Source organism: Lagenorhynchus albirostris, chromosome 1, assembly GCF_949774975.1.
Source record: "Lagenorhynchus albirostris chromosome 1, mLagAlb1.1, whole genome shotgun sequence".
Lineage (NCBI taxonomy): Eukaryota > Metazoa > Chordata > Mammalia > Artiodactyla > Delphinidae > Lagenorhynchus > Lagenorhynchus albirostris.
The window spans coordinates 160,697,366-160,721,203 of record NC_083095.1 but is presented as its reverse complement, the minus strand read 5'-3'; the positions used below and the strand labels follow the sequence as shown (position 1 = coordinate 160,721,203).

The window sequence follows — 23,838 nt, the reverse complement described above, 5'->3', positions numbered from 1 at the left end:
GTGACAGGGCTGGAATGAAAACCTGGGTCTCTTGACACTCTTTGCTGTAATTCCATCAGGAAAGGTTATCAGCAGCTATTGTAAATGATCCCAGGAGAATGGCAGACCATGGGACTAATTTTCACTTAGAAAATCAGGAGAAAATAAATATCTTATGGAGAGCAGTTCAGAGCGGGCCCCACCATCCCAGCCTAGGGTAGTTTTGGAGGTCATTTTAAGCCTGCCCCACCTGTGAGGTGATCCCAAAATGGTAGGGGAAGAGGAGGCAGGAAGTAGGAGGCTTCTTTAGGGTTGTTTGCCCAAGCCATACCTTCCTAGCATCAAATCCTGCTGCTTATGAGACAGAAGAGGCCACAGGGAGAAATGGTTCTGCATCAGGACTTTGATGTTGCGTAGACTGGGTCCTTACCTGCCACTTCCCAGCAACATGACCTCGAGCATTTGACTTCAACTAGCTGAGCTTCAGTTCCTTCATGTGTAACATGGAATAATCATTCTTACCTGACACTCTTGTGAGAATGAGAAATACAACATGCTGTAACCTAGGACAGGCTCTGACACTTTACTAGGGAAAAATCAATGCTATTCATTACAACTCTATGTTCATTACCGGACCAACTCTAGTCAAGTGGCTATCAACCAAGCTAGAGATAGTGAGAGAGAGAGACAGAGAGTCGGAGACAGAGAGAAACAGAGATAAAGAAAAAGAGATTATTCCCAAGCAATGCAGTGATATCCTTGGTGTTCATGATGGATTCTTATTTACACATAACTGGACAACCTTTTCTTCTTCCTTCCCTCTCTCCACAGGAAACTGCTCCCCCCAATAGCACAACTCATTGGATAGATTCTACCATCTTCTTTGTCACCAGGGCAGCCCCTGGAGAAGAGAAGTGGTCCATGCCTGGGCCTGGGATAGGGCTCAAGAGAAACAGCACTTGGGCCCTGGAACAAGCCAATGTTCTGACTTACACCTCGCCTCTCTCAGAGGCCAACAAGACCACTGCTTCCACCCAGAGTCCGCAAGGCCAATGCTGGGAGACATACGTTGGACAGGTGGCTCCCTCGTTCCCTTATAAAGCCCTTTCGTGTCCATTTCATCACTTAATTCTAGCGACTCTCTGAAGTGTCATTATCTCTATTTTATAGAAAAGGAAAATAAAGTTCAGCAGGGGATTAGGATTTTCCAGGTCTCAAAATGAATTATAATCAGTGTAAGGACTCAGGCAGTATTAACGATGGGCTTGACCCTGTTCTAAGTGCTTAGTCTAGAATCTTATTATCATCCTTAGAAGCAGAGATGAGGAAACTGAAGCGCTAGAGTTTAAGTAACTTGCCCCAAAACACAGATAGTAAAAGAAGAATGAAGGGGACTTCCCTGGTGGTCCAGTTGTTAAGACCTAGCCTTCCAATTCAGGGGATGAGGGTTCGAGCCCTGTTTAGGGAGCTAAGATCCCACATGCCTCGCGCCAAAAAAACAAAATATAAAACAGAATCAATATTGTAACAGATTCAATAAATACTTTAAAAAAGATCCACATCAAAAAAAAAAAAAAAAAGCAGAATGAAGCCCTAAACCGAGGCATCTGCTCCAAACTCTGCTCTGAACCCCTCTGCCTTTCACCTTCACTATATCCTATGATAACACCTCAAGTAGTCTCCTGTGGCTCAGAACCATAGACTTTTCCCCTGGCTTTGTGTAAAGCTGGCCTCAGATATCCAAATTCAAATTAACAAATATTTGTTGAGCAGCTACTATGTGCCAAAAATGAAGTCGCCATTGGAGGGGGCCCAGTGGCTCAAGCCATGGGAATGAAGAGAGAAGGGAGGACCCCAAGGAAGAGGTGGCCAGTGGGAAGGGCAGGGCGTGGTGGCATCCAAGGACACCTTGTGTTGCAGGAGATGCTGAAGCTGTCCATCATCGACATGCTGTTCACTGTGGCCAGCATTCTGCTCATAGACTTCTTCCGAGGACTTTTCGTTCGGTACTTAAGTGACTACTGGTGTTGGGACCTGGAGAGCAAGTTTGTAAGTAAGATACCGTGTCCATTGGGGAAGTTCGTATGGCCAGATCCATCCTTTCCTGATGGCTAGGCTGGGAAACTGACATGGCTGAGAGAAAATACGTGAGGGAAGAGGGAAAGGCTGTACAAAGCTGAGTTCCCATTTCTTTCTTACATTTACCATTTGCTGGGATGGCCTCACAGACAATGATCTCTATGTATCTAGGCGAGCAGAGAATTCTGTGTATTTGACTATAATGAACTGGTTTATGCAAAGAAAGTTGGAACGTTTTTTAATGCAGACGTTCGTTTTCTCTTGTAGCCTGAATACGGGGAATTCAAAATAGCAGAGAACGTGTTACATTTAGTCTACAACCAAGGAATGATTTGGTACGTAGCAAAGCTTCCTGCTGTGCTTACATCTAATCTGGGCTAAGATTTTAATTTACCGAGTCTGGATGGGACATGACCGTAATAAACACAGTCATAAGAGTCAAGAAAGGACATAAAGAGTTTCTAATTGAACTATTTCACATATATAGTAATTTCAGTAATGGTTTTCTAAGCATTTTGCAGAAAGGAATGAGGAAGGAAATAGTCCATTTTTAGGCCACTATCGGTCACTGAAAAACAGACAAAACTGCACAAGAACCAGTAGAATAAGCTGCTGGGGAGGATTGTGGGGAGGCTAGGAGGAGAGGCTGCTGACCCCCGAGGAGGACTTCCATCAGTGGCTGTGTCACAGCTGGGGAGCCTGCCTTCAGCTACCCACTCTCCTTCCGTACTCTCACTTGGACATTGAGCCCAGGTGCACGGCTATCCCCCAGAAAGATAGACCTAGGGGAGGTCTGCTCACCCAGGGCAGCCCCCAGCCAAGGCAATCATGTTCCTAAAGATACTAAAGGCTGAAAGGGATCATCTGATCGACATGGAGTGTGTGTCCATGGGGACACGGCGGAGAGCTCCCTAACCATCCCTCCATCTCTGGCTTTCCCTACTGGACCACAAAAAGTGCTATTTGTTAAAATACAAGCAAACGACGAAAAAGAAGAAGAACCTGGGTGTCCCATACCTTCAGAAGACACAATCTCTCTTCATAATCGTTCAGTAAAATGCAGGAGGAATGGAATATAAAGTAATATCCCTTTACTCAAATTCTGTATTCTTAGAGTCCACTTATTTTGAAAAATATTTTCACAAATACAGTATTAAAAATAATACAAAACATTTACTTAACGTTTCTCCATTTTAAATATGAAGAAACTGAGGAAAAGAGAAGCTAAGTGTCTTGCCTGATGTGAGAAACCAAAAGTTTTTTTTAAAAAAGCGTTTTACTTATTAAACCTCTCTTTGTATCTATTTTCCTGCTGCTAAATCCAAACTTCGCAAGTATTGTATTGAATAAACATCCAGTATAAGAAGATTTAGCCTTAAAGTCAGAAGATCTGGGTTTCATTCCGTATTTGGCCCTCATTTGCAGGGTAGATATACCTCTGTTTTCCCGGGATGTTATCCCGATCTGTCACTCTCAAAGGTCTCTCAGTTTGGATGATATAGTGTCACGCTTTTATTAGTCTCTGAGCAAATCACCTAATTTTCCCAGACCCACATTTCATGTCTAAAAACTTTGGCTATTTACCCCTCCTTTTATGGTTTCAGAAGGTTAAATGGGCCAAAGTGTGTGAGGATGCTTACTTAGCACAAGGTCCAACAAAAGTAGCTCTGCTCCACATAATGTTGATCAAATCTGAAAGTCAATAATATATTAACGTAGCCCCACCAACCCCATAGACAGGCAAAATCTAGAGCTTGCCCGAAATCGCAGTTATCCACCATTTGCCTCTTGACCGGAAGAGGGCGTTTCCTTAGTGTGAAGAGGCAGGAGACACTTAGCATCCTTGTGCCAAGAGGATATTTTAAAACAGGCTCCCTGCTCATCTGCAGAAGTGACTTGTCTTATCTCCAGCAGGTGGAAGGTTGGGGTCTCAGATCTCCAGGGGCTTCTTCAGTTGTTTAAGCACAGAGTTTAACTCTCAAGCTCTCAGAACCAAGATAGACCAGAGGAGAACAGACGCTAACTGGCCTCCCATTGTGGTTTCAGGATGGGAGCCTTCTTCTCACCGTGTCTCCCTGCCTTCAACGTCCTCAAACTCATTGGGCTCATGTACCTGCGCAGCTGGGCCGTGCTGACCTGCAACGTGCCCCACCAGCAAGTCTTCCGAGCTTCCAGGTCAGTGAGTGTCAAGTCCGCTTCACAGAGAGAACTCACATCACCCACACTCGCCTTAGCCAGAGTGACCTCCAGCAAGGGGGTCTCCCCAACTCCCTGCCTGTCAAAATCTTGTCCGCCCTCCAGTTGCCTTTCCTCCCTGAAGCCATTGTCAATGCCCCATCCCTCAAATGAATCATGACTCTCCTTAAGCTCATGCCACATCTTTTACAACTTTTTACTGAAGTTTAATAATCATCCAGAAAGGGCACACATCACAAATACCTGGCTTGATGAATATTCACAAACTGAGCACAACTCTGTAACCAACCCCCAGATGGAGAAACAGAACAAGAACAGCGCCCAGAAGCCCCCTCGTACTCGATGCCGGTCGCTACCAGCTTCTAACAGCGTAATTCGCTCGCCCCCGCCACACCATTTTTTACTTGATGTAAATAGAATCACACTCAGTATGACCTCTTTTATTCCTGTCTTCTTCTCAGTATTGTGCTTGTGAGAATCACCTCATTGAGGACACCCCCCCCCAATTTCTTTATCCATCCTCCTGTGGTTAGCTATAATGAATAACACTGCCTTGAACATTCTCACGCATGTCCTTTGCTGGGTACATACCTAGCACTGCACTTGCTGGCTCACAGGCCACGCATGTGTTCTCCTCTAGTAGAGAGCGCCAACTGTTTTGCCAAAGCAGAGGCGCCCTTTCCACTCGCACCAGCATCATGTGAGAGTTCCAGTTGTCCCACAACCTTGTCAACACTTGTTCTTCTCTGTATTTTTCACTTTAGCCATTTTGGTGAATTCATATCACATTTTGAACACCTTGATTAGAACTCATTTATTTTATTTTGACATACTAGTTATTGATGTGGGTGTGTATCAGTGTCTTTCAAACTTTTTGACAATAACCAGCATGACAGTGTATTTATCTTTCACCTAGAGACAGTGTAGATGCATATATTCATATATATGTTTTATATATAATTTATATATGAGTGTGTATATTCATTGACATCTATGTATGCCTATATATAAAAATACATGCATACATATATACACACATACGTATACATAACACATACATATAAATGGATACACACATATATTGAGTGTATATATGTGTGTGTGTGTCTATACATATATATAAAGAGAATGTGTGTATATAAATAGAGAAAGGTTTCACAAATTAACACTCACCTACTTAACCACATTGTATGTGCCCTGACATTTTCTGCTCTCTTCTAGTCCAGTCTATTTCATTAGAGAGAGAGAGAACATGCAGGCTGAGAGTCTCAAGGTGAACAAACCATTCATTCTCTTTTCAGGACTATATACAGGGCCTTGCACACCAAACAGACCTGTGCTGCCCTTGGGGGAAGCCTGGGCAGTGGAGCTTTCAGACCAGCTTAGGGCCCAGGGCCCAGGGCTTACTCAGGCAGACCATTCACCCTGAGCAGCCAGGAGCAGAGCAGATAAGAGGTTGAGAGAGACATCCAAGTAAGAGAGTCAAGAACCGTAACAAAAGAGTCAAACCATCCTCAGACATAGGGGACAAGTTCAAGGCTGGGAACAGGACAGGGAACCAGTAGGTAAGGACTCAGCTGGGCGGGGCAAAGGTGCTAAGGTTTTTCCATGAATTAAGTTTATTGTGTGATGGCCATGGGGTCACCCGTCTCTTGGTTTGAGGTGGACAGGTGCTCAGCCAGCGTTTAGTAGATGAACAGGTTGGGCTGGGTGATCCACGAATTCCCTTTGAGCCTCCATTTCTAGTTTGCTAAATTGCCTGTGATCCTATAACAGACCCTTACCTAGGCAGTGATGGGAGGAGGATTTTTCTGTTTGCAAAGAGTCAGGGCTACAGTTTCTGTGTCGGTTTTGTTTTGGGGGGGCGGCAGTGGGGTGCACAGACATCATCGGCAGCTGGCCAGAGAGTGAACTGAGCGCCTGGCATTTGGTTTCTTTACAGATCCAACAACTTCTACCTGGCAATGCTCCTTTTTATGCTCTTCCTATGCATGCTGCCAACCATTTTTGCTATCGTCCGGTACAAGCCATCTCTAAATTGCGGGCCATTTAGGTAAGTTCTCTTAATTCAGTCCACTCTGCCTGGAGCTGCTGACAGCTATAGAGGAAGGACCCCTGCATTGAACTGAATTCTCCTTCTGGCTCACAAAACAGGTCAACAGCAGAGAAAAACTTCAAACTCATGTCTTTGGAATCCAAGACCGTTTCCCTTTCCTTGCTAAGCAGGCTGCCCTCAAGTATGATCATCTCTGTGCTCACCTTTAAAAGATACAGCCCACTTCGAATCAAAACGGGAAACGGCATTGCTCCAAGGCTAGAAGGAAATTCTACCTGGTCAATCTTTCCCTTCCAGAACTCAGAAAGCTTTTATTAAGAGATAGTCCATGTCACTTTTTTTTTTTTTTTTTTGCGGTACGCGGGCCTCTCACTGTTGTGGCCTCTCCCGTTGCGGGGCACAAGCTCCGGACGCGCAGGCTCAGCGGCCATGGCTCACGGGCCCAGCCGCTCCGCGGCATGGGGGATCTTCCCGGACTGGGACACGAACCCGTGTCCCCTGCATCGGCAGGCGGACTCTCAACCACTGCGCCACCAGGGAAGCCCTCCGTGTCACTTTTGATTCTACATTATCTAGCTGCATCAAGACAGAAGTCACTTCAATTATCTTCGCCTAGCATCTGCTTTAAGTCAGTTTTGATACAACGTATATGTAACGTTTAGAGTCTATCTTTGTATACATTACACACACACACACACACACACACACACACACACACACACACACACACACACACACACACACACACACACACACACACACACCATGTAGTTACTGACCCCATCTTCAAACCTACATGTTAATTAAATGGCTACTTCAGATGAAATCATTTCAGGAATGTTATGTATCTTTCACATTCATCAGATACTTAACTTTAGCTTTGAAACTGACTTTGAGGATTGGACTCTAGCTAGCTAGCCTTTTTTCTTTTTTTTTCATGGCTTGCAGGATCCTTCTGCCAAAAGCAATATAATCTGGAATTATGGTTTTCTTTCTCACAGCGGACAAGAGAAGATTTATGACATCGTGTCAGAAACGATTGAGAAGGATTTTCCCGCGTGGTTTGGCTCTGTGGTTGGGTACATCAGTAGCCCTGTGGTTATCCTGCCAGCTGTGCTGCTTCTTTTGTGAGTACTTTCCTGCCTGCTTTGGGGGGACTTCTGTGTGTCTGGCCAAGAAGAAAGCACTGCTTTCCAATAATTGTATAAATTCAGTGAGTTCATTCAAAAGTCACTTACGGAGCCGGATGATCTGAGCAGGGCTGCTGAATCGCACAGGGGCCAGGGAGGTAGAGCATGATTGATTCGTCAACAGCATTTCGGCGATCGCTGTGGCCATGATCATGGGGTTGAATGTGATTATCATTATCTTATTTTCCAGAAGTTTAATCTCAACATGGAATTTTACAGTGCAGCTAACTTGCGTCTGTTTTAACTTAAAGGGGAAATAACATCAAGTAGTTGATCCAATACTCCTACCACGATACACTGTAACACGCCCCTCCCGTCTTCACTCCTTCCTTACGGCTGTCCTCCGTGCAGAATTCCAGGTCAATGGAGGTCGCTTTGAAACTCAGGAGAGAGAAAAGGAAAGCAGCTCCTTCCCAGCACTTGCCAGCCTGAAAACTCACTGATACCTTTTGTCCTCAGGGGGTGGTGGGGCGGTCAGTGGGTAGCCCACATCGGGCCGGGAACACAAGAGCCCGACCAGGGGGATGAAGTACGCTCACCGCCCTGTGCTCTTCTGCCCTAGCATGCTCATCTATTATCTTCAGAGCATCGCAAGATCCTTAAAGCTCAGCAACCACCAGCTCAGAACGCAGATCCAAAACGCAAGTATTACGTAACCTTTGCTACCGTGAATGTACATCAACCATCTGACTGATTTCCCTGGCCAGGGAATACCAGTGAGGTCACATTTGCAAATTACTGGGACTCTTGGCCACGTGCTAGAGTGCAAGGCCACCCCTCCCTGGCCAGGAGCTCCCAGGGCTGTTTCTAAGAATACCCAGGCCCTCAATTGCCAGAATGAGCCTCCTCTCCTAGAAGCCTCGCTCATGCCCTCAGCACTTCAGCTCCCCCTCCTGTGGCCACCAACCTTGCAATGTACTGGGCTTTTCTGCTGGCTGCACTGACTGGGCGGGGAGAAAGGATCCCTCCCTAATCCCATGTCGAGTTGGACATCTGAGCCCAAAGACACTGTTTGGACCCAAAGACCCACCCTTTTCATATCTTTTAAATTCTGGTTGTCATTACAGTAAGTCCCCTTACGTACGAACAAGTTCCGCTCCGAGAGCACAATCGTAAGTCCAGTTTGTTCCTAAGTCCAACAAAGTTCACCTAGGTTCCCAGCTAACACAATCAGCTACATAGTACTGTACTGTAACAGGTTTATAATACTTTTCACACAAATAATATATTAAAAAACCCACAAAAAATAAAGAAAACATTTTGACTCTTACAGTACAGTACCTTGAAAAGTACAGTAGCACAGTACAACAGCTGGCATCCAGGGGCTGGCATCGAGTGAACAGGCAAGAAGCGTTACTGGAGGAGGGAGAGGAGGTGGGAGATGGTAGAGCTGAAGGATCGTCAGCAACAGGAGACGGAGGGCGAGTTGTGATGTCACTCACGCCTGACACTGATGGAACGCACTTTCACATCTTTGAAAGTTCATAACTTGAAGGTTCATATGTGGGGGACTTACTATACCTTCTCTCCCATCTGGGGCTCAAACCATAGATCTCAGAACAGTCAGAGGGAAACCAACACTCCCCCATACTTCCACAGTTTCTCCTCCTCTGCACACCCCAGGTGCTCCCCCAGGGCCAGGACTGGGGCGAGGCACCAGGCTGCCAAACTTAGAGGCACAGACTCTCAGGGTCACACCGACCCTGCACTCCCACAGCCCCAAGAGTGAGCACCTCCTTAAATTTGACCCCTGGATACCTCACTTGCTTCACCCAGCCCCAGAACCCCACGCAAAAAACTTCCACCTTTCTCCGTTTAAAAAAAAACCACTCTCACAAATATCAACTCATGTAAAGAAACACCAACTCATTTTATATATAGTCAAATAAGAAATGCATCTAGGAACTTCCCTGGCAGTCCAGTGGTTAAGACTCTGTGCTTCCACTGCAGGGGGCCCAGGTTTGATCCCTGGTTGGGGAACTAAGATCCCACATACCACATGGCATGACCACAAAAAAAAAAAAAAAAGAAGGAAATGCATCTGGAGTTGCAAAGGGCATTTTTATGGAAACACACATCTCCCGTGTGGTTGATCCATATTTTCTCTTTTGTGTCTCAGGCAAACCATGCTTAGCAGAATCTCAACATGGTCTATCAAAGAGCTGCCCCTGAAAATGAAACTTGCCGGGGATAAAACTTCAGCTCTCAGGTGTCAGCATTTATTCATTCAAGTAACAGGCTTAGGACCAGAGCACACTGTCCCCAGGTGATGGCAGTAGCTCAGCCATGGCCCAAAGGATTAGCAGTGATACCTACATCGTTCCCCAGCCCCACCCCCAAGAATAGTACAGCAAGTCCCCTACCCACGAACCTTCAAGTTGAGAGCTTTCAAAGATGCGAACGTGCCCCTGGATGCCAGCTGTTGTGCTGTACTACTGTACTTTTCAAGGTACTGTACTGTAAGATTAGAAACGTTTTCTTTATTTTTTTGTGTTTGTTTTTTATGTATTATTTGTGTGTGTTTGTTTGTTTTTGTGCATTATTTTATAATAGTATTATAAACCTATTCCAATACAGTACTGTATAGCCCATTGTGTTCGTTGGGGACCTAGGCTAACTTTGTTGGACTTACGAACAAATTGGACTCACAAACGCCCTCTCGGAATGGAATCCGTTCATATGTAGGGGACTTAACTGTATTTGTTACTCCTTCCTGTAAATCCAAAACAAACATATGGTTATCATTTATATTTTAGGCAAGATCTGAAGATAAGAAAAAGGTTGCCCAAATGGTAGAAGGTAAGTACAAACAAAAATTCCCGATGTCTCAGTTGGTGAGCATTTTAAAAAAAACAGCAGTTTAAGGTTCATCACGAATAAACATTCCTACTCAACTGTGGTTTTCACAATTAACTAGACACAATAAAAATCTAGGGATATAAATGTTGGTTTATATCTAAAATTTTTACATCAGACCCAGACCTGTGAATAACCCCAAAACACATCTGAAATCACAAGGAAGTATTGAAGTAGGAGAGAAAAAGAAGCAAAAAATCTGAAGAAAACCCATAAGAACATCTTGGCCTTATTCACTTTTGTGTACTTCCTCTCAATGGCCCATTTTTTCCTTGCAAGCCCCCCTCCCCAGTTCTCTGCCCCTTAGGTCATGTCCTCTCTGTCCCTGCCTGCAGAGCAATACCAGGTGGGCAGGTCCAGCCATGAAAACAGATTCCCTAGTATGAAATCCAAACCCAACGGGCACACTTCTTCCCATCTTCCCCAGCAGCACCTGGACACACTTGTTCCCATCTGGGCTCATTGAGGGAAAAGGAAAGAGCCTCCCTGTAGAAAGAATGATAATACAAGGAACACAAGTCTGGTGTGGGCTGAAGGGAGGGGAAAGTGGGCAGGTGCAGCTCAAAGGAAACATGTCTGCCACTTGGAGCCACTAATAAGATCAGTGGGCAACGGCAAAATGGCATACGTAGTCCATACTCTTCCTCAGAAAATAAACAAAAATGAGACCCAAAAAGGCTTTGCGGACCAACTCCTTTGTCTGCTTCAATGCAGAGCTAACTGGGAGGGATGTGTTTCCTTCCAAGAAAATGCCTGAGTAAGAGTCATGAGGCCTAAGGGTTGTGTTTGCTCCATCCACTTCCTCAGAGAGCCAGCCTACAGATAAAAACTGCTATGGAAAGTGGCATGTGTACACTGCTATATTTAAAATAGATAATCAACAAAGACCTACTGTATAGCACAGGGAACTCTGCTCAGCGTTCTGTAACGACCTAAATGGGAAAGGGATTTGAAAAAGAATAGATACATGTACATGCGTAACTGAATCACTGTGCTGTACACCTGAAACTAACACAGCACTGTTAATCAACTATATTCCAGTATCAAATAAAAAATTTAAAAAAACTGCTATGGAAAGAGACTGCAGCTCATGTTATAAAATTCCACTGTAATTATCAAATATTATTTGCCAATGAAGCATAATTAAGTTTAGTTCAGGTTGCCTTCAAAAACTAGGAACTTTCTCAGGATAACAATATTGTCATCTAATGTTTTTCAAGCCCAAGACCACACTTTTTTTCAGAACGCTCTGTGAACTGTTTCCAAAAAATCATAATTATCATCTAAGCTTCATCGTATCCATTGTATAGATAAAGAACCAGAGCCCCAAAGCTGGTGAATAATCCACTTTGCTCATGGGGGCATCAGATGGTGCATGTGTAAAGTCTCGGGGTTCATCTGATTCCTCCTACGCTCCCTTCCAGCTCCAACTCTCAGTGAAGAAATGATTTGAATTACGAAATGTTTGTCACCCATGGGGTCAGGAGTATCTGCAAGTGCACACACCTGTTTGTAGACCCCCCTGTTGGAAGTCAGGACACTTGCAGCGAAACCAGCCTGAGCGTGTCCCCCCTCAGCTTGTCTTCCCCTCACCCTCTCTCTTCCTGCAGCCCGCATCCAAACCCAAGACGACAGCACCAAGAGGTTTCCAAAGGACAGCGATTTCGGCAGCCAGCTGTCCTCGGCTCACTCGGCGACACCTCAAAACAATGGCAATGTGGTCAATTTCGACTCATCGAGCAGCAAGAGTAGCAGGGTGGAGACCATCACCCAGCCCGTGCCCCCGAGTCCCCAGCCAGGACCCGGCAATCCCAGCTTGCCTCTTCCTGGCATCTCCAGATCCGGGCACAACTCTACCAGGTGAGTTAACTGCAGCTCGGCAGGAAATCTGCCTCCTGGGTAATACTTACCAGTGATGGTCCAGAGCCATAAAGAGCAGGATAAAAAGCCATTAGGGAAGCTGAAATGTTAGGGACAGCAACGGATAAGGAAGGATTAGGTGATGAAGAGAAGCAGGAGACCAGAGCATTATTTTCCCATAGAGAAGAACACAGGTCTCTCAGAGCAGAGGAGACTGTCCCCGTCATCCAGACCTGATGGAGCGTTTTAGAAGGATAAAAATTCGTTCTTATTTTTGTTGTGTTTATTTCCAAATAGAAAATAAAGTTATAGTTCAGTTTTTGTGCATCAAAACAAAACAAAACAAAACAAAAAAACCATGAGGGCTTCAAAGGCCCTAACAGGTTCAGGAAGTGAGAGCCATTAAATTCCATTTCTGCCCGAAGGCCACAAGGCCATTTCTGCCTGTTGACATCTGCTGTTGAGAAGAAATCAGGGGACAAAGTTTGTCAAACAGGACAAATTCTTCCTCCTCGGCCTTCTGCCGTATAACCTATAAGCAAACCTTCCTGCCAACCTAGGGTATTTATTTCTATAACCTAAGAAAAGAAAATGCCTTAAAAAAAATTTTTTTTCCATTGGGGACCTGGTTTAATGAATAGAGGGATTAATTGTAATTAGAATATTAGTTGTTTGCTTGTCAATGGCAACAACACTCTAACTCAAAAAAGTCCAAATTAGCATAATCCAAACACGTTTGTATTGTAAAGAATTCTCTAGTATCTAAATCAACAAACTTTCATTGAGAATCAACCCTATTGCACTCTCTGGGATGGATACTACAGATTAATCAGAAACATCTCTGCCTCCGAGAGTTGAAAGTATAGTGAGAGAAGGATGTAGTTAAATATTAGATGATGTGATCAATGCTATGCTTCTGTGATAAACAGTATGTTTTCAGAGGACAAGGGGGATTGAGATAAAGTCTACGTGGAGAATGCATAAATATTTCTTAGGAGAAATTATATTGGACTTGGGCTTTAAAAACTAAGTAAGAGCTCACCGAATGGAGAAGAATCAAGAATGTACCATAGGGCTTCCCTGGTGGCGCAGTGGTTGAGAGTCCGCCTGCCGGTGCAGGGGACACGGGTTCGTGCCCCGGTCCTTGAAGATCCCACATGCCGTGGAGCAGCTGGGCCCGTGAGCCATGGCCGCTGAGCCTGTGCGTCCGGAGCCTGTGCTCCGCAACGGGAGAGGCCAAAACAGTGAGAGGCCTGTGTACCGCAAAAAAAAAAAAAAAAAGAATGTACCATAGTGTTGAGTAATAAACTGGTATCAATGAAAAGCCGTTTTTTAAAATTAAGACTTAAAAAAAACAATTCCTGTATTTCTGGGATAAACGACACTTGGTCACAGTGTACCATTCTTTTTATTTATTAAGAAAGAAACTAGAATATGTTCCAGAGTGTTCTTGATTGGTAATAGACAGTAATGCCTAAGCCATATACCAGTTTTTTTTAAAAAAAACGTTTACAGTTCTTAGTCAATTAAATCCCTCTATTAAAAGGAGACAATGACATGTGTCATAAAAAAAACAAAAAAAGTGGTTACTCTGTGAGATGATGAGTGTGTGAATTAGCTTGATTGTGGTAATCATTTCACAATGGCTACATATATTAAATCAAGTTGTACACATTAAACATATGCAATTTTTATTTGTCAGTTATACTTCAATAAAGATGGGGAGGAAAAGGTCAATTACTATTCCACTGTCTAGATATGCTATGACTTATTTAACCAATCTCCATTTAATATTTTTGGGGGGGATATAGAAAGAATGTTATAAAGAAAACACAAAAAATTTAAAAATTAAAAACCGAAAAGAAAAAATAAGAATGTACCATAGTGGAGAATAAGCATGAACAAAGGCATGACGTTATGAAGAAGTGAGGCATCTTTGGGAAATGACTGCAGCAAAGGGAGCCTGGAGGGAAGCCAGAGATGATGCTGGAAAGAAGTGTAATACAGACCACTAAGGCCTTTGAGTCTCTCTGGAGTTGGGACTTTATCTCTTCTTTTTTTTTTTTATTGAAGTATAGTTGATTTACACAGCAGTGTTAGTTTCAAGTGTGCAGCACAGTGATTCAGTTATATAAACATGTATATACATATATATTCTTTTGCATATTCTTTTCCATTATAGGTTATTACGAGATACTGAATATAGCAATAGTTCCTTGTACTATACAGTAGGACGTTGTTGTTTAAATTTTTTTTTATCTTTTATTTTTTCACTCCAGACGGGCTATATTATTGGCAAGATCTTTTATATTTTAGTTCCAGGCTGGCCAAGTTATGGGCAAGATCATTTCTGCATTTGTATGGGTCAATTATTTCAGTTGTACCTACACATAAGAAAGCAGTAGAGCCCTGCGTTCTTTCCAGGGAGGTAGGACATCTAGAAGGATGCACTGACCCTAACTTACATGGAGAATTATATCTGATCTGAATGTAACACAGTGAAAGCAACACAGGTAATATATAGGAGAGTTGTTTGGCAGGGATAAGGGGTGAGGCTGTTTTGTTTGTAAAAGCAATGACTAAGTGAACAAAGAATTCAAAATCTTGCTGTATTAGGAGTTGTCTTCATGTATCTATTGGGCTTTGGTACGGAGGAGAGATTCCAATAGTCCTGGATAGGTGTCGACTGAAAAAAAAACGCACAACCTAAAATTTGAGAATTATGTTTTATTTGGCGGACTTACTGAGGACTATGACCTGGGACACGGCCTCTCAGATGGTTCTGAAGGACCGTTCCAAAGAAGGAGCTAGGAGATACAGCAGTTTTTGCTGAAAAAAACCCACGTAGTTGAACATCAAAGCCTTACTGCTAATCACAAAGACAGACATTTCAAGTTAATGATTTTAGTGCTTTTCTATCTTCTAGGGAAATATGCAAGAGTCTGAGCTCATTGAAGTTATTTCTTTGATACACATCTTAACTATCTAGGGCCAGTATCTTGTTTTTCTCCATCCTGAATTCCCCGTAGGGTACACCGTCACGGCAGCCGCAGTGACCAATGGCTTTACATCCTTTGTTCTCTGAAATGACAGGTGACATTCTTTGTCTACATAGGCTATGGGGAGGAAGTGTCCAAGAACCTGGACGGCTGCATGGCAGAGATAGTGAGGGGCAGTGTTCCCAGCGTGTGCTCCACAGTTCTTAGGCCCACTATGTGCTCCTGGACAAAAGGAGGTCTCCATGATGAAATACACCAGCACAACACTTTGCCCTCCATGGAGATTCACGGTGCACATCATTACGTTAAGGGTTCTGAGAATTCCAGCAGTAAAGAAATCTATTTAACCCAGTTCCCCGAAGCCTCCTGTGCATGCAACCCACTGGACACCCATTAGGAAATTTTTTTTTTTTGTCCTCGCTGCACAGCATGTGGGATCTTATTTCCCCTAGCAGGGATCAAACCCGTGCCCCCTGCAGTGGAAGCACAGAGTCCTAACCACTGGACCAGTGGGAAATTCCCCACTGGACACCCATTAACATTTCAGAACAAGTTTCAGTGGAAATGCAGAGAACTGCTGTTCTAGCTCGCGGTGCTGGGACAGCATAGGGGTCTGTGAGCACCAACGCTGCAGGTGTTTAACCACCTCTGTCTTTCAGGTACCCACGTGGTCTGTGTGCAAGCACAAGTGATCTTTACAGGAAGAGACCCTGCACACCTGGAATGTTTACAAAGCGCATCGAAGACGTTCACTCAGAGCCTCTTTTCCGAAAAGACCTTCAGCAAATCGACCATGGATCAAGGGTCTCAGCTTTGGTGCCACGGGGTCATAGGTCCCGTGCCCCCAGATACTATATGGTTAATGAACGTGACCCTCACCAAGAAAACCATTCAACTTTCTGGCCAGAAAGACGTTTCAAGGTAGACATCTTTGGGGACGCTGTGGAGATGTACCCCAGGAACATGCAACAGTGTATTCCCTGGGCCTCTCCACAGCTCAGTGAAGAAGAGGAGGAGAGGCAGAGGAGAAAAATGAGCAGACGGGCTTTCTACCCACGCTCCCTGACCGACCTCCACGGGGCTCCTCATTTTGATGTTGGCAGAAGTTTAGAAAGTCAGGCCCTGACTCCTGAGCTCCAGAGACGGACACATTACAAATCTTGGAATGATGGCGTTGAGGGTCAGCTTGACCGGCCAATGTATGTGCATAAAAAGCCACGCTACCGGAATTTCCAACCCCCCCAGCACCCTCTGAAGCCCAGAGTTAAGGCCAAGTTCGAGCCATCCGTCACAGAATCAGATTCCATGTCGGCAGCATCCAGCAGTGACCAGCAGAACAGCAGCACCGACCAGTGTCTCCAGGTCACCCGCAGCCAGCCCAAGTTTCCGAGGTCTGCGGGCCAGTTTGGCAGGAGGAAGGCCATGTCTAGGCAGGAGCTGACCACAGATCTGAATGACCTGATTTGTTCAAATGTCTAGGGCCTTCTCCTGGCGTCCCATTTATAGAGATCAGAGGCCTATTGGAATGCCGTGTAGCGTGACAAGTGTATGGTCCCTCCCCTTCCGGGAAGAGAGACAAACACACCCAGTAGGTGAGATCAGTGGGGCATATCCAGGCGTGTGGCCTGCCGGCTGCGGCCCTGAGACCCACAGGGCTATGGCTCCCTAATCTACAACAACCATACACAAGTGTGCGGGTCTGTTTCCAGGGGGTCTCTTTGGGTCCAGCCACTTTAGGCCATCATTTCAAAAAACCTCAGTCCTTGACCTCCATTCAGGGTGACCCCAAATCACAGGCAAACCAGACAGCTGATCCAATTACAGAAGACTCACCCCACGTGTCTGCCCTTGTCCTGAATCTTAGGAGTGGCCTGTTCGTATTGTAATGTTCTCTTTCAGCATACAAAACTCAGTCCTCCCTGATAAACACCCCAAGATGAGGTGGCTGCCCTTAAAGATTTCACAGCGCTTAATTACTTCATATCAATAATCAGTTTAGTAATGACCAGAGTTACTAAAATTTACTGAGTGCTTACCATACTGTTCACCCAACTACCTATCTGTATTCATTAGTCAGGATACCTGGGTTGGAGGTAACAAAATCCCCAGGGTTTACTGGTTCCTTTAACTGGGAGGGTTGAGCATCAAACTGGCTTCAGGCTCGGTTGGACCCGGGTGTCAAACATCTTCAGGATTCTCTCTTTCACCTTTCAACTCTATGTCTGTTTGTTGACCTTGTTTTTCCTACTGCTGACCGGCTTCCTCCACGTGGTAGGTGGAGAAGGAATGCACAGCCACAGAAAATTCCAGGTTGATGGCATCCAGCCGGTGAGCCCCAGGGAAGGAACAGAGCTGTCCCTCCCCACTTGACGTTATCTTCACCTTTATGGTCAATGCCTCTTTCACTGGCATATGCGGGGGTTTGGCAGCCATGAGCGTTCCGTGGTTAACCGGACGTGTACCCCTATTCCTATTTCCATGGTAACTTTTCGCTTTAAATTGTGTCTTTTAAGTTTTCCGTCTCCTCCGACAGACGGTGAGTGCCTTTGGGGGAGGAATGGTGTTTATTCATTTCTGCAGCCCCGGTACCTGACAGATAACAGATATTGTACTTGCTTTCTCCTGCTGCATAACAAACTTAGTGGCTTAAAACAACACTCATTTATCATCTCAGTTTCCATGGCTTAGCTGGGTGCTCTGCTCAGCGTCTCAATCGAGGTGTCGGCCAGAGCTGACATCTCATCTGAGGCTAGGGTGTCACCTTCTGAGCTCATGTGCCTATTGGCAGAATTCATTTCCTTGAGGTTGTAAGACTGAGGCCCTCTGCTCCCAGAGGCTGCCCACATTTCCCTCCCACATGGCCCTCTCCATAACATGGCTCCTTGCATCTTCAAGGCCAGCAAGAGAGGGGTTCCTGAGCTTTGAATCTCTTTCTCCCGGCAAGATGTGGACTCTGTTTTAAAGGACTCACCTGATTAGGTCAGGCCCACCCAGAATAATCTCCTTTTGATTAATTCAGAGTTAATTGGTCAGAGACCTTAATTACATCTTCTAAATAACTTCACCTTTACCATATAACAGAACCTAATCATGGGAGTGAAATCTTATCAGATTCACAAGTTCAAACACACTCCACAGGAGATTTTATAGGAAATGTACACCAAGAGCAGGAATCCTGGGGGCCATCTCAGAATGCTGCCTATCCTAGGTACTTAATAAACATTAGTTGCATGTGAATGGATGGATGAATAAATAAATGGAGCGTCCTAATGAGTGAATCACGAATGACATGGTAACGGGATTATCTTCCAAGATCTACTGCTAATTCTAACCCCAAAGAAAAATCCAGTATAAGTAATGCCATTTAAAAGTAGACGCAGATGAACACTCCTCCCCAAATTCATAAAAAAGTGTGCAGTATTTTCCAGTTGCTTGACAGTGCTTAATTACTTCATGTCATGACCTCCTGACCATGACAGATCCAGGAGGTTGTGCCTTCTTCAAGATGAAATGCTCTACGTGCCACGGGAACGTCCTTTTGTAATACAGGTGCCCACAGGAGTTCCACGATGAGGGTATGCTCTTCTACATGCTTAGTCTGGGGCTGTTAGCCAAGAGCTCCCTGGGACATTGAAACGTATTTTGGAAAAGCCTGGCCCTGCCTCCAGGCACCCGCAGGAGTACTTGTGTCTGTGTGAGAGCAGAGAGGATTCCATTAGGATTAGGGGACCGGCAGGCGCCGCAGCATTCCTAAGAAAACACGCGTTTTGCCAATACTTCTCCAGAGCTGCAGATACGTTCATCACCTTTCAGTGAGCAACATAGCTCACATGTACTCCAGCACTTAATATTCGGCTACGTCTTTTTTTTTGGTCAGAATTTTCTTTTATTGAAGTATTACAGAAAAGTATACAGATTATAACAGTATGGGATTGTTCTGTTCTTGAAACTTTTCTGTAGGGTTGAAAATATATTTATTTTATTATTTTTTAAAAATTTGTATTGGAGTATAGTTGCTTTACAATGTTGTGTTAGTTTCTGCTGCACAACAAAGTGATGGGCTATGTCTTTAATTTAGAGAAATTTAAAAGATGCAGAAGAGCACAGAGACTAGAGTGACAAGGACCCATCCTCCCCGTGTCAACAGATGTTGAAATTTTATTTCCATCAAGTCATTTTGTTATTATTATTAAAGAAAATAGGACAGATGTCATCAGAAGCTACTCTAATCCCCACACTTAGTTGCATTCCCCTCAGGCTGCCAAGGCACGTGACACACGACACGGCGTGTGTCCGTTCAGCCAGCTGTTTACAGCTATACGTGTTGTGTGTGTGCATGTGTGTAAACATGTATGTATACACACCCATAAACAATAGGTAAGCATGTCTTACTTAAGTAAATGCTATTATACTGCACATATTGTACATATTTATGTTTCGGGGGTCTGCTGAAGACATATGCAGATCAAGCTCACTTGTCACACCTGCTATGTAGTATTTCACCATTTGAATAAACTACACGATATTTATCCATTTCTTACTGATGGACGTTGAAGTCATTTCCACTTCTTTGCAGCTAAAAGCAATGTTGCACTAAACATCTTTTATACAGCTCTGTGGCCCATGTGCTCATGTTGACTTAGAAGTGGATACTGGTACTTTTTTTTCTTCATTTTAAAAGTTTTATTGAAATATAGTTGATTTACAATGTTGTGTTAGTTTCAGGTGTACAGCTATGTGATTCAGTTATACACACATACACATACGTATATATGCTTTTTTAGATTCTTTTCCATTATAGGTTATTACAAGCTATTGAGTATAGTTCCCTGTGCTGTACAGTAGGTCCTTTTTGATTATCTATTTTATATGTAGTAGTGTGTATATTTTAATCCCAAACTCTTAATTTATCCCTCTACCCACTTCCCTTTATGGTAACCATAAGTTTCTTTTCTACGTCTGTGAGTCTATTTCCGTTTTGTAAATAAGTTCGTTTGTATGATTTTTTTAGATTCCACATATAAGTGATATCATATGATGTTTTTCTTTCTCTGTCTGCCTCTGTCTACAAGTGAACTTATCTACAAGACAGAAATAGAGTTACAAATGTAGAAAATAAACTTATGGTTACCAGGGGGTAAGGGGGGAGGGATAAATTAGGAATTTGGGATTAACAGATACACACTACTATACATAAAATAGATAAACAACAAGGACCTACTGTATAGCACAGGGAACTCTACTCAATAGCTTGTAATAACCTATAATGGAAAATATTCTGAATCACTGTGCTGTACACCTGAAACTAACACAACATTGTAAATTAACTATACTACAATCAAAAATACCCCAAAACTTCTCAGAAAAAAGCAGTCTGGTAAATATCTTAGCAACTTGAGGATGATTCTCTCTGTCACTCCTGTTTCTGAATTCGTGAATGCAGGAAACTCAGAAAAAAGTTTTCTACACGCTTCTAGAAGACTAACTCCCCTAGTCTGAGGTAGTAGTCCTGTTTTCCTGCCACTCTGTATGTGTGTGTTTTTGTGTTTTCCTCCTTTTTAGAGTTCGTAGGTTATTGTGTATGTGTTTTAATCTTTACCCATTTCACGGTAACCACTGCATATCCTTCTAGGAAGTAGGAATCGGTAAAGCATGAGTATAAATGTGACCTTCAGAAATAGAAACTGGGCGTGGTGTTTGCCATAGTTCTGCCACTTACTAGCTGTGTGGCCTTGGACACCCCATGTGATCCTCAGTTTCTTAACCTGTAAAGTGGGAATAGATGTTTCTACTTGTGAGGGTTAAATGACACAGTACAGGTAAAGTGCTTCGGACAGTGGCTTACCGGTGAATACATAAATATATGTGTGCTTACAGACTCGATTCACCTAGCAGCTGCCTGAGCTAACTAAGTAAACACACATACAGTTCTTCATCAGTGACTAGGTAGAGAGCAAGTACTCCATTCAGGAGATTTTAGGATTGGAGCACTTGGACACTTGGGCCCATCCCCGTGATGGTCTGGCGGTGGTTTGGGTTAGAAGTCTCTGGGCCCCCTGCCACATACACACCTATTTAAAGTTCATCTAGGACTTCAGTGAGGTCTGCTTTGGACAACTGGCTGACTTGGAGGCCCGAGGACCTCATGGGTGGGATCTGATCAATGGAATCTACAGACGTCAGTTATTCCTTCTACCCTGTCAGCTCTGAACTGCAGCCTCAAGGAGATTGCTAAATAAAGAGCCCAACGCAGGCTGGGCTGAGCAGCTCTGTGGGCAGCTCACACCCTCCCCGGCTCTAGCCAGATGCTCACCCTGCCCTGTCCTGGCCTCCAGAGGCAAAACAGACCAGAGGCCTGCCTACAGCTGTCCCAACGTCACCCGTCTCCTGCTGCCAGTGTGTACAGGCCTCAGGGTTAAACAGTTTGCTTCTCCAAATATTTCACGTATATCCAGGACTGGCATTTTCTGGCAGCAAAGAATTAAAGTCTCTTATAACGCTAGAAAAATTTTAAAACCCATGCTCCATTTTGTAAGTATAAAAATCTCTTAAGCATTCGATGTCTAACAAAGGTCGCTTTCTACAGCAAGACTTACTTTCCCGCAGCTTTGTTTTCATAGTGTTTTATCCCCAAACAAAATTTTAATAGGCTCCAGACTGAGAGGGTCCAGAGCTGCAGCTTTCTAGAAATATTCTACATCGAATTTTTTTTTTTTTTTTTTTTGCGGTACGCGGGCCTCTCACTGTTGTGGCCTCTCCCGTTGCGGAGCACAGGCTCCGGATGCGCAGGCTCAGCGGCCATGGCTCACGGGCCCAGCCGCTCCACGGCATGCGGGATCTTCCTGGACCGGGGCATGAACCCGTGTCCCCTGCATCGGCAGGTAGACTCTCAACCATTGCGCCACCAGGGAAGCCCTACATTGAATTTTTTAATGGCGCTTTTTATTTTAATTTTTTAAATTATTTTTTAATTAATTAATTTATTTATATTTTTAATTTTGGGCCACGTTGGGTCTTCGTTGCTGCATGTGGGCTATCTCTAGTTGCAGCAAGCGGGGGGCCACTCTTCTTTGAGGTGCACGGGCTTCTCATTGTGGTGGCTTCTCTTGTTGCAGAGCACCGGCCCTAGGCGCGTGGGCTTCAGTAGTTGTGGCACATGGGCTCAGCAGTTGTGGCTCGCGGGCTCTAGAGCGCAAGCTCAGTAGTTGCGGCGCACGGGCTTTGTTGCTGCGTGGCATGTGGAATCTTCCCGAACCAGGGCTCGAACCCGTGTCCCCTGCATTGGCAGACAGATTCTTAACCACCGTGCCACCAGGGAAGTCCCAATAACGCTTTTTAAATTTAAGCAAACCTACATGCTAGTAATTAATATATTAAGCAGTATATGATGATATAAAATGAAAAAGAAGTGTCCTGTGGCATTACCCCCTCCTGTTAACAGTTTATTCTATACCTTTCTAGAAGTGAATATTCCAAACCTATAGTACATATATAAACATACATAACATATATGTAAACATAAAAATATAATCATATATAAGCACATCTCTAGTTATTTCTTTCTCACTCAAGATATATATACATGATATATGATATATATCATACTATGATACTACATATAAATATATACTTATTGTATGCCAAGCACCATTCTCATTGCTAGTCATTTATTAAATCCTTTAACCCACATGTCAACCCTATGAGTTAGTACTACTAATTTTCTCATTTTCCAAATGAGGATGCAAAGGTCTGGAATGGTCAGTTATTCACCAAGGTCACAGCTAGTAAATGGTGACACTGGGATTTGAACCAGGGCCCTCGGACTTGAGCCCTGGCTCTTATTCTTATCTACAGTACTGCTGTCCTTCAATTTACATTTTTTAAATATATATAGTGGATATTTTCCCTGTTAGTACACATATAAACATTTTATTTGGTGCGGGTAAGAATTTAAATAATTTTAAGTTATTTTAAAGTTAAGCTTGAAAATACCATTTGTTTCCTTCATAGAGAGTGAATTGCTCTTGATTAAAATAGTCCACTCATATCCGCTCATACTTCTAGTTCCCTAGGCTCTGTTGAGTATTTCCTGTCTGTTCCAGCCCCACCTTTTTTCATCTGGGCCACACTATATTAATGGCTACATAATAATCTAATAAATGGGCATCCTGTAACTTTGTTTAATCTATTGACAAACACTAGGTTGTTTCAGTTGCAAGATCAATCTTATACATCTGTGTGCAGGAGTTGCTGGGTCAAAAAAAAAGTAAATTAAAATTTTAATACATGTTATTTTGCTCCCAGAAGGTTACATAAATTTACACTCTCACCCACAGAGCGTAAAAACAACTGTTTCTCCATATACTCATCAACACGGAATTAACTGCTGTCAGATTTGTCAGCGTCTTGTTTGTCCTCTGTTTGTCCTCTGAGGGAGAAACCTCTTCAGATCTGTCCCTCAGATAGGTGTAAGAAGTGTCCCCTTGTTTTAAGTTTTAATTCCTTAACTATGGGGGTGGTTCTGCATCTTCTCATATCCATGTTAGCCACGCTAATTTATTTTTCTGCAAAGTGTCTGTTCATATCTGATGCGTTCTTTTGGTCTGTTGGGTTATTTGAAAAT

General features: G+C 43.8%; 1 protein-coding gene across 1 annotated transcript in view; it reads left to right on the top strand.

The window, feature by feature from the left end:
• Positions 1–16,694, top strand: part of TMC3 (transmembrane channel like 3) — a 43,770-nt gene extending 27,076 nt beyond the window's left edge. Inside the window, exons 13-22 of the mRNA XM_060120720.1 lie at positions 811–1,056; positions 1,900–2,028; positions 2,326–2,393; positions 4,105–4,233; positions 6,197–6,307; positions 7,312–7,437; positions 8,063–8,141; positions 10,257–10,299; positions 11,967–12,216; positions 15,875–16,694. Of these exons, the coding sequence (XP_059976703.1) occupies positions 811–1,056; positions 1,900–2,028; positions 2,326–2,393; positions 4,105–4,233; positions 6,197–6,307; positions 7,312–7,437; positions 8,063–8,141; positions 10,257–10,299; positions 11,967–12,216; positions 15,875–16,694 (2,001 nt within the window). The remainder of the gene's footprint in view (positions 1–810; positions 1,057–1,899; positions 2,029–2,325; positions 2,394–4,104; positions 4,234–6,196; positions 6,308–7,311; positions 7,438–8,062; positions 8,142–10,256; positions 10,300–11,966; positions 12,217–15,874) is intronic.
• The last annotated feature ends 7,144 nt before the right edge of the window (positions 16,695–23,838 follow it).